Raw genomic sequence first — 12,383 nt, forward strand, 5'->3', positions numbered from 1 at the left:
AAAAACAATAAACAGAACAGTACATTTTTATTGGCAGCAAAAGCACCCCATTTTCACCCTGGCTATTTTGTAAACAGCGCCCTCTGCATGGTGGATGTAAAACTTCTAAGTGCAAAAGCTCTCATTGGTTAGCTACGACTTTGAGCGGTGTTGAATTGCTTGATTTCACCATTGAATCAACATTCCTTCGCGTAACTTTGCATGTGTGTGTTATTCCATTCACACGATGATTTAACAAATTAAAAGTGTTTTATAACATAAGACATATCTACTTATAAATAATATTTCTAAGTAATAGGATATATCAAGGTTTTTGTAAGTCTAACAGCAAATAAAGCCTTGCGAAGGGATGCGCGCACGCACACAATGAAAGCGTCCGCCATTTTGATTTACTGTACGCTGTATTTACGAACAAAGCCGTCAGCGGTCAGATGCGAGCGGGACGCGGCTGCGCATGATCCTACCGGATATTACGTTATTTGATATATCTGTTTTACCGCTAAAATGATCAAAACACAAGTGATTTTAACAAAACAATAGTACAAAAACAAAATGGAGTGTGCCTTCTTACTATTAGTTCCGTGAAGTGATTATAATTGTGTGTTAAAACGACAGAAAAGGAATAAAACAAATGTGTGTGATCCATGTGTGAATGTTGTGCGACAAAATGTGGTCAAGAAACTTTATTCCGGATTATGGGATTCAATTATCCATCATCATAATTCTGTCTACGTTGGCCGCGAAAATCCACGGGGTCGAAGGTAAGTTTGATAACTTTAACATATTTTAAGTTACAAGTAAGTAGTTGAGCTTATGAAAGCGCCGTCTGTATAATCCGGCCGCTGAGAGATGGCGCGTTCGCTTATGGAACTGAACGTATAACAGCGGCGTTTCCATTTAGTCGGTTTATACTTTGGTTCTCACAGTTTGCTGTGAGTTGACTTGTGTAACTAGTCGTTTTAAAAAACTGGAGTGAAGTCTCATCGTGTTTTCAAACGTTTTAATTACACCACATATATGTATAGTTGCTATTCTTGATTCTCTAATTATATGTTACGAAGTGATGCATACTTTTATACCAGTTGAAATTGTAGCTTTGAATTCGGTAAACGTTTTGTTTGATAGAACATTTGTTGATAAAACATTCCTGAAACAAAATACTTTTAAATTGTTTTTAATAAGCATTATATTATTTAAACATTGAGATGTTCTTGTTTTGATTATCGGATTGTAGCAACTGCGAGCCACACACCCTTGTTTATGAAAACATAAGTTATAACGACCACCCTATTCAAAGAGGTGGCGACTTTTAACCGTTGTAGTTATGAGAATACTGGTTATCATTGCTAAATATAAAATATATATACTTACGTATATATATATATATATATATTAAGTACCTAAAGTTATCTTAAAAAACTTATCGATTAGGTTTAAGTTGGGATGAGGCACAGACACAAACTTATAATTTACTTTAAATAATTAATAACTGTTGTAATATATTCAATTACATAATAAAGTAACACAGTAAAAGTAAGAGTAACTCTTCAAATATTATACTATCTTTACAGTTTTCTTTTAAGAAAATATTAAAAATATTATAAAACAAATCAGATCGACAGAAGCGCCCCCATTTAAGCCACAACTTACGCAATATAACTACGTTTTTTTTAATTTGATGAGTTAGTTTGTATATGGGTTTTAGTGAAGAAGATGGTGAAAGAATTCGTTTCATGTCGAGCGATTCTAAAAACGGTAAATCATGAAAAAATCTAAAATATGACAGTCAGTCAATGACATTATTAGTTTAGCACTTTTCAAATTTTAGAAGTAAAATATAGGCAATCAAAAAACTTTCTTTAGAATCTCACATTCCAAATTTTCAAAAATCCAATAAATGAAAATCATACAAATAATTAATAGCTAAACTCTTTTAAAATTTTTAGAAATAAAATATATTTTCTTTATTTAGACATTATTATAAGCCTCAAATTAGATACTCACTTTTCAAACTTTTATAAGTAAAAGTATTTTATATACCTATGTAGTCAAAAAATATATGTGGTCAAAAAAATTTCTGCAGACATTATTATCAGGGTCATATTAGATACTCACTTTTTAAGTTATTATAAGTATATAGGTAGGTATTCAAAAAACTTTCTTGAGTTATATATATGCTCAGTTAGCTCCAAGGACGTCAAAAGTCCACAATTTCAAAGATACAACAATTTAATTCCACAACATAACTCGCACGACGAATGACTGACGCCCATTTGAATACAAAATATAAACATTTATTCCTTAGTATTCTGTCTGCTTGCCCACGATTTCTGTACTCGAGGCTTGCCGGGCACACAGAATATTGATCAGACTATAATATCGCGTTTTGGGGTCCTAGAGAAAGTTCTGGTTGGGATTCGAACCGCGTGACAATAATCTTGTGTTCACACGCGTTTACATGAGTGTTGTATTAGTCAGATAAGTATTCTTATCACTGCTTAGTAATAATGTACGTGTGTGTTAATGGATTGATGACTTTTAAACGTTTCTGTTACATTTTGGGGATAGCATAGACAATAGTTTTGCACACCACTATCCTCACAGTTAGGTCCGTGTTTCAGTATCTGTCTGAAAACGAATCTATCTTCAGAACTGTGCATTGTAGAGACGGAATATTGTATAACCACAAATTACGTATTGCCTTCTGGAGCATATTCCTAATAGGTATGAAAAATCATCACAATTTTTTTATGGAGTAGCAGGAAAAACGAGTCACCTGGTGTGAAAAATCACAGGAGCGTTGCCGGCCTTTAAGAAAAGCATCGCTACTTACAAGCTTACAAGGAAAAACCGCATAAGGAAGCTCATTTAACAGCTCGGTTGTACGTGGAAGGAAACTCCTTGAAAACCGTCTTGTGGAAGAATGTAACGCATCCAGATGGTGGAGGTCAATCTATTTATCAAAACAATCTTTTGATGTAGATACGAACAAGCCCATCACCTAATGGTGATACGCCCTGCCTATTATAATAAAGTAATGTTCAGAAAAAAAATACAATTCTAAGCGGCACTACAACTGCGCTCGTCACTGTGAGCCTCCGCGTAAATAAGCATCACCAACACAGTCAATCATAACTAAGTAATAACATAAATGTTTATTGTACGATATTACATTGTAATCCATATTTTATATTAAAAGAAAAAGCCCGCTGAGTTTCTTGCGCCCATTCTTCTCAGGTCTGAGGCAGTCTCTTTTGAATGGGTGGTAGATTTTGACGTTCAATAAGTGATTTATATATTTCTATTTTGAATAAAAATATTTGAATTTGAATAAAATAAATGTAAAACAAAAAAAAACAATTCAGGTGGAATATTTAATTTTTATTTATAATACTCATAATTATGTTTCTTTTTTGCAGTCGTTTCAAAAAAGATCTTCTGTTTAAAGTACTGACTTTGAACTTCCTTTCTTACGAATGCTTAAAGGCTTGAGTAGGCTTAAAAAATAACAAAAGCCAATGTATATAAATAATGGGGTTGTTACGAATTATATTTACAACTATACGGGGAACGCAAGCTTAGTGATAAGAAAGACAATAGCCTTATCAGCTCATTATAGGAATCACAATATTTTCCACGAAATAAATTGTTTAAATATTCGATATAATAATCTCGACTTGAATGCTTACACATAATTGCTTCACGGTAGAAATAGGCGCCATTGTGGTACCCATAATCCAGCCGCATTCAAGGAGCCTCCCACTGGTGAAATCTATATGCTAATAATGTTCTCAGTGCACTGTAATCAGTGATGGTTCCTATTTATTTGCACTGAGATAATAGCAGATTAATTGTATCGTTTGAAATTGCTATGTTTGGTTCAAGGAAACCGTACGTTGGTCTTTGTTGAACAAACATGGCGGACAATCCAATAACACTCCGTAGCTTACGAGTATGTTGTGGATGTTTTGTAGATCTGGAATTGCATCTTCACTTTTGTTTGTGAGGTTTTTAAGTGCAGTAACAAAAATATTAAAAATTTCTTTTTAATGGAAAAGGAAGACAAACGTGCATACGGGGACTTGGTGTTAAGTGATCACTGCCGCCCACATTCTCTTGCAACACTAGATGAATCACAGGAGCATTGCTTGACCTTAAGGAAGGTGTACGCGCTTTTTTCAAGGAAAGTACCTTGTATCACTATTGTATCATCCTGGAAACACCGCACAAGGAAGCTTATTCCACAGCTTTGTAGTACGTGGAAGAAAGCTTCTTGAAAACCGCACTGTGGTGCACACATACAGGTGGTGGGGATGATATTCTAATTTGTGGGTGATTTATTTTGGATAACTCCTTAGTGGATTTAAAAACAGAATAAAGACACCTTTTAAAGTATTTTAACGCGTGTAATTGGAACTGTGAACACTCAGTCCACCTAAAAACGTGTTCCGAAAAGGATATGAAACGTCAGGTTAGCTAAAATAATAATAAAATTGTAAATTTTACCCAAAAACTAATGTATAACACAGTCACGATTACACGCCTTTTAATCCTTTAAAAAGTGTTTTATTTAAAGGGTTAGAATAGTTATTTTGTTTTCACTATCAAACTGGTACATTCACCGTAAATATAAAACAAGCTTAAGCCGCATCGCGTTGAATAAAAAAATAAATAAACGATGGGATATGCGCCTGTCCTTGTGCCCGTATGGCAAAAAAATAAAGGCCCGCCATTATGGCCCTATTGTGTTGAAGAGCGGCATGCATCCTCGTTCGGTTATTGGTTGCCAGGCAGGGGTTCGTAGTAGCCAATATTGTGTTGATATCACTAGATTGGTCCCTGACACGGCCTGCAATGGAATCCTGTAAAGTTTAACAAAGTTAAGTTAAGCCAGTTAAGAATTAAGTATACCGACGTTGGTGTGGATATAATCTTTTATCTTTCTCTTAGGTTGTTTAGGTTTCAATTCCCTGGAGGTCAGGCGGACTTGCGACCAGCTAATAATTATGTGTCGAATTTTACGAGGAGACGTTGATGCTCCAAATCTTCATGAGCAATTGTGTCGTTTACGTGTCCCTAAATTCAATAATATTCGCCCACGAAAAAGTAAACTTTTCGTGGTTGCCCGAGCCATATTTATTTATACTATTTATCATGTACAGAAAGAATCTTAAAAGCTAACATAGTCCCGCAAAACTTTTTGGACAGTTTGTCTGCAGGATCAAGTCTCTTGTAATACATTAATGCTTAATAGAACATTGATTTTATACAAGTGTAATTAACAAATATTGATAAAAAATATAATGAAAAAATCTAATTTTTATTTTAAGGCAGTGTTGACAATAAATATTTCTTAAGTTTAGTTTTAAATTTTCTTTTACTGGTTTCTAGTCGGATGTCCTCAGGCAAGCTGTTTAATAGATAAGGTAGGCGTTTTTTCAAAGTCCTATCTTCGTAGTAGTTATTGATTCTAGGAACTTCGAACTTACTTATACTGCGTTCATTGGCATCTTTCGACGCGCGCTTGGACAAGAATGATGAAACCCATTCAATGATGGGTGGACTTCCCTAGTTTCTCAAATACATGAAAATGAAGTACGCGGAGAGCATTGAAATTGTATTATTATACTTTAATATTTTGTTTCTAAATGTTCCTTTTTGTATTTCATCCAATTAGTGTAAGTGGCACTGTCGTGCTAAGTGGCCAATAAATAAATATTATTAAAAAAAATAAAGGTACTTAATGTATTGCGTTCAATAAAAGAACTTCCTGTAATATCGCAATAAGATAATTCTTTGTTTCCTCTCCACTGTGCTCAGATTAAATTGCAAATCGATTCCTTATACGACTTGGATCATAGAATCGGTCCGCTCTCCCATATAAGTATAAAGCATTTAGACCACACATGGACTCTTACCAAACCACGAATGTATGTACTCCATTTAAGATTATGAAAAGCTTGCTTAGTTTTTCCTATGTATCTAAATCTAATAGCATTTTTAGCGTAGTTATTAAATCTGGCATTGTAAGAATGGTTTAAATTTATCATTTTTTGGTGATTCTATGGATATCATCAATTGGGTAGTGACTCAATTTATTAATTATTTTTTATTTTGTATTAATATAATAATGTACACTGAAAATAAATTAAAATCAATCGAATAAAAAGTTTCAGTCATTTAATCTTTAAGAATAAGGGTTTTCTGTCCCTATCTCTCTATAAACAAAAATTTGTATAGAGCTGCTCTAGCAATACTAAAGTGTGACGTCACATTATATTATGTCTATCTCTGTCTAATCCGAAATATTAAAATCCTTATAACTTTTCTGCTATTTCATCGATTGAATTAGTTTTTTCATCATTTATTTGTTACTAGCTTACCCGACAGACGTTGTTCTGTATATAATAAAGAAAATAATGTTTTTATATGAATTTGTCAATAATATATCATAACATCAAAAATTACTTCGTAAAATATGCACCCTGCTGTCGTAATGAAATTATTGTTTCACAGCAGAACTGTCAAACCGTGCGTCAATAAATTCTCTCATAGAAATTATGTATGGACACATCAAAGGAAAAACAAATTTGTTGTTTTTATTTAATTTAGCAGCATTTTCCTATTTATTCACCTTTTAAACCTTCTCTGGACTTCCACAAATAATTCAAGACCTTAATTTGCCAAATCGGTCCAGCCGTTCTCGAGTTTTAGCGAGACTAACGAACAGCAATTCATTTTTATATATATAGATTAAATTCAATTTTTTAAATATAAAAATTTAAATATATTATTGATGTGAGTTTATCATCTTATTCCAAGCTAATAAAGCCTTTATAACGTTGTTTGTTACCTACATTATAGTAAAACTCTATATAAATGAGGACGCATAATATATAATTTAGAAATTTTTAATTTTACAATTATCACTAATAAATAAACAGAACAATACAGTATGCTTACGGAAATCACTTTTCCCGTAACGATTAATCATAATTATTCATGAAAAACAGTCTATGATAACAATACAATAGTGGAATTTCACATGAGAACCAACCACCATATTCTCATACGTCGAGAAGTAATAAAAAATCTAGGTGGCTTAGTGTCGTAACAGAATTTTATAAGCCCTTATACTGCTTTTATGTTTTGACCACAAACAGCGGGCGTTTTATATCACCGCTTTTTATGAGGATGAGAAACGAGGGTACGGGTCACTTGATGTTCAATGATCACCAGAGGACTCACAGGAGCGTTGCCGGTATTTTAGCCCAATGCCGTTTTGTCCTGCGTATACCGTATAAGGAAGCTGATTCCATTGTTTGGTTGTACATGGAAGTAAGTTGCTTAAAACCTCACTGTAAAGGAATTCCACACATCTAGATGGTGGAGATGATGAAGGGTTACTTTAGTACAGTAGATTAAATAAATGATAATAATGCATGGCACCTTCAAAAAAAGAACATACACCTTCCTTAAAGGCCGGCAATATTCCTGTGATTCCTCTGGTGTTGCAAGAGAATGTGGGCGGCGCTGATCACTTAACAGCCGTACGCTCGTTTGTCCACCTTTTCCATAAAAAAAAATTAAAAAAAATGCATGGTTCTTGTATGGTTCTGCGCTGGCCACCTAATTGTTTGTAGTATTACCTACAAGCTGACCCAACAAACGTATTGCCATATAAAGTTATGAAAAAAAATTGAATATTAAAAGGTTTGGAGCCGACAGCCGATGACGACCGATTCTCAGACTCACTACATATATCGACATAAAATTAATCGTACACAATAATTATTATATTCGATTGCCATCTTGCAACTCTATTACAGATCTGTGGATGGAACAGAATAATACAAAAATCGCGATACAAAAATAGGTGTTGATCGTAGGTGGGTGAAAATTGAAGTTGTATGCATTTTTAATGCTGAATCATAATAAAATAAAATTAAGAAAATAAGGTTCTATTTTGCCGTTCGAAGGTGCAATTCAGCGGCAGGAGTCAAGTCAAACAGCTCTTCGGAACACTCCCCGTGATAAGTGCGGTAGAAGACACACAAAGAAGAGACGATAGAGCCAGGATTTTTTAACGTTTAATTTGTTTTAATTTTATTTTGAAAAATGCACATGGGAGGCTTTTTTGACCAGGAATCCGGCTAGATTATGGGCACCACAACGGCGCCTATTTCTACTGTGAAGCAGTAGTGCGTAAACATTACTGTGTTTCGGTCTGAAGGGCGCCATAGCTAGTGAAATTACTGGGAAAATGAGACTTAACATCTTATGTCTCAAGGTGACGAGCGCTATTGTAGTGCTGCTCAGAATTTTTGGGTTTTTCATTAATCCTGAGTGGCACTGCATTGTAATGGGTAGGGCATATCAATTACCATCAGCTGAATGCCCTGCTCGTCTCGTCCCATATTTTCATTAAAAAAAAAACGCGATCTTCCACCCAAGAATAAAACAGTATTAACAATTAAGATAAAATTTAGATAATTATGAATTTCCGCAAAGATATTTGTGTATTTATATAGTAATACAATGTTCTTATTTATATTTTTATTTAGCGTCATTATAGTTTCGTCAAGGGCCAAACCTCGTTAATCTCCACATTATCATCCGAGATACTTCACAATCACAACACTAAAATAGAATTGAAACGTCGAGACAAGCGTGTGTGTGAGCTAAGAGTAGTATAACCAGTCCTACATCCGTGAGGTCCGTATGTTTGTTCAGGCCAACCTCAAGTAAACAAGATAACCCTGACTTGTACATTTTGGAAATGATACGCATATGGCGGTACACTGTGAAATTTCACTGGAGGTTCGAAAAAATACTTTTATCGTCAATATACTTTGCTTTTGAGTAAATAAAATGTGCATTTCTTAAAAGGAAAACTGTACATGCTGTATTAGCCATGTATTTTGTAGAGAAAAGTATGTTTTGTTGGGCCGTTCGAACCGAAACCGATAGTTTGTACTTCTAATAAAAAGCGTAGAAGTGGAAAATAGAAAATATTCCAATCGGCCACGATTAGTGGCTCAATAGAACAATAATAATTGACTTTACAAGGTGCAGTTTGAAGAAATCAATAGAGTGTCTTAATGAAGTCTAAGAATTGTAAAAAAAAATGAAACCAATACAGTCAATTCACTTGAAAAAATGCATATAAATTTTCTAACACAAGTTAATAATAATTTCTCGAAAAATACCTAAATACGTAAAAGGACACTATAATAGTCCGACAACTGCGTGCGCGATCGTCCCACGGGGTGACAGACGGTGGAGGGCGCGGGGTACTAAGATGTAAGCGGGTAGCGGGTGGTGTTGCAGGGAAGGGCAACGCGTGAATCTGCCGTGGGACGGTCACGTAAAAATTTGTTGGACTATATTATGCTAAAATTTTTATATTATATGTGTAACAAATATATATTTTGTTAAAATATAATAATCTATAGGGTAAAAGGCCGTCGTTCGACTTCTTCAGTTGGCCAGTATTCGTTACACTCGCGTTGTAGTACAGAGTAACATAATATTACGTGGAAGGTTCCAGGTGAATAGTTTACGAGGAACTCTCGACTGTGTTTACACAGTATCTTGTGGATACGCAAGTGGTTATCGGGCCGTTCGTTTACTCTAACAATAAACCATCGGGCGGCGGTGTCACGAAGGCCAAACATTACGACGGAGATAGCAGGGAAAGGATTGGAGTATTTAGATGCGTGCTCTAAAAAGGTTTTCTTACTTGGTGATATACCAATATACATGTATATAACATTGAACATGATAAGTATGTTTTAAATTTTATTGTTCAAGTGAGCGGCGGTGATCAATTAACATCAGGTCATAACAACTCGTCCAAAAAAGAAATCGTATATTGCATTAGGGGTCGAAGCGATATATTTGAAAAAAGATCTAATTTTAACAATAAATACAATCAAACCCATTTATTTTTATAACATTACTGCCTTAGATCATTTAAATACTTTATCTAGTTAGACTGTGAAAGCTGTAAGAACGTCGAAAAATTTGAGTTTAGAACTAACCTCTATTTTGAGCAATATATGAACACTGACACAAAGTGTGATACAAATCGCGAGTGTAAGACGCAGCTTCTCACGCACACTAAAGTATTATTCCTGGCCTGTTTTTTTCGTTTGTCTAACGGAAGAGACTTTATGTTATAATTACATATATTTATAAATCAATTATAATGTAATTGGGTTGCCCGTAAATAAACATTTCTGGGATATGTTCGGTGTGGACACAGGATTATGACCCGTTATGTTTTGTCTTTTATTTTCATAACCACTCTGGTCGAAATTCAAGTGTAACCACGAATATTATTTATGCAGCGGTGTGATAAAGGCATTAATAGTGTTTGGAATTGATATAAGGTACGTGGGAATTGAATCTACGATCTCAGTCCGATGATAGAGCACAAATAACTGATTTGTATATCGAACCTTATGGTTAATGCGAGCATTATTGTATTTTGGGCTAATGAGAAATAAGATCTTATGTCTCCAATTGACGAACGCAATTACGATGCTTTTCAGCATATTGGGTTCAAAAGCTTAAGAATCCTAAGTGGCACTTTATTGTAATGGGCAGGGCGTATCACTTACTCGAGGCGTGGTCTTAAGTCTTATCTCTTTGTTCCTTTATGATGCAGAGGGTCCTTAAATTTGTGTTTGTTTTAGTTTTGTGGTTCATTTCCTCGTCAGAATTCATTTATTAAACATTAGAGATGTTCTAATTTCAAATTCAAATATTTTTATTCAATATAAGATATGATGTCACTTATTGAAAGTCAAAACTACTACTATTCTAGTTCTATCCAGAAAATACAATACAATATCAAATATATCTACGATGGCAAATAGAAAAAAAATCATTTATTATTCTAAAGTAAAACCAAACATGAAACATGTTCCTATATATTATATAGTACAAAACTTCCCTGTTTGTTATTACATAGTTTTAATAAAGTGTTTTGGTGTTTTTTCAACAAAAATTATGTTTAGACTACAATAATTATTGTTATACCAAGGATACGAAATTGGCTACATTGACCCTACTTGCTACCTAAAGTCTGTATTGTAGATGGCGTAATCCGTGAGTAAGTGTTTTGTAATTTTTTTCATAATTAAATTATTTTTCATAACTGTTTTCATATACAAGAAGATATTCTATGCCAGTCTTTTCCATAGTATTCCAGAATAGGTTAAGTAATAAAAGAATATGCTAAGGAAGGGCTGTTTTTATAACCGTTATAAATACCGTTTACCAGTGGGAGGCTCCTTTGCACAAAATGCTGGCTAGATTATGGGTACCACAACGGCGCCTATTTCTGCCGTGAAGCAGTAATGTGTAAGCATTACTGTTTTTCGGTCTGAAGGGCGCCGAGACAGTGAAATTACTGGGCAAATGAGACTTAGCAACTTATGTCTCAAGGTGACGAGCGCAACTGTAGAGCCGCTCAGAATCATATATCACCAGCTAAACTTCCTGCTAGTCTCGTCCTGTATTTTCACAAAAAAAAAATTAAACAAAGTTCACACGGTGAATCACCTTTCGGATCATTGAATCTATTTTTCGGACCTAATCGTCTAATATCTGACACCACTTCACGCCTTTAAGATCCTAGCTGTACATCTGTTAGTTACTGTTTCTTTATAAGCGGCGTGAAACTTCTAAACGGAGTTAGTACTATCTATTGCTTGCCTTTATCTAGATTTATAGCTGCTAGCCATCATCCCAACCGGCTACTTATACTTGCTCACTTACGCTTGTTGCACTCCCGTTTACAATTAAACTCACTTCGCACCCGTCAACTGTTTAAGGAGCTTGCTTAACTAAAAATATAGTGGGTTTTCGTGTTTTATCTAATGCATTAATTTACTAGATCCTTGAGAGTTTCTGGTTGGGCTATTTTCAGACGAATTATCTTCTAAGCCACATTAAACCTTAGTGTCACTGAAATAAGATAGCAATCAATAATCATTTGAGGAAAATATTTTATCGTTATATGAGCATTTTCAGTTTGAAGATGAGATTAAGTTGGAACTGGCAAAAATACAGAATTTGGATGAAGAAAGTAATTAAACTTTTAATAAAATAATTTTTTTAAAGAGTTAAATTTAAATTTATTCTTAAAGTATTCTTTATTTAAATGCATTAATTTTAATCGAAGAAAATATAAAAAATTGTTTCATTATTTTACTTATTAATCTTAACCGAACGATCTTCACTTGAAATTACATAGTTACCGTTACTAGGTACAGGCTGATAATAATAAAAATAAGAACAGTTACAGTTATACTATTTTATATACACGACTTGTATGTTATTATGTGACTGCATCTGTTGGTTGTTGTGTAAGA

At 34.1% G+C, this 12,383-nt stretch overlaps 1 protein-coding gene across 2 annotated transcripts in view; it reads left to right on the forward strand.

Moving 5' to 3' along the window:
• The first annotated feature begins 439 nt into the window (after window positions 1-439).
• The window catches only part of LOC126964633 (neurogenic locus Notch protein), a 181,426-nt gene continuing 169,482 nt past the window's right edge, over window positions 440-12,383 (forward strand). For both annotated transcript variants that reach the window (XM_050807856.1, XM_050807858.1), the window contains exon 1: window positions 440-761. In XM_050807856.1, the coding sequence (XP_050663813.1) occupies window positions 653-761 (109 nt within the window). In that variant the 5' untranslated portion in view covers window positions 440-652. The remainder of the gene's footprint in view (window positions 762-12,383) is intronic.

This window comes from Leptidea sinapis, chromosome 5 (genome assembly GCF_905404315.1).
Source record: "Leptidea sinapis chromosome 5, ilLepSina1.1, whole genome shotgun sequence".
NCBI lineage: Eukaryota > Metazoa > Arthropoda > Insecta > Lepidoptera > Pieridae > Leptidea > Leptidea sinapis.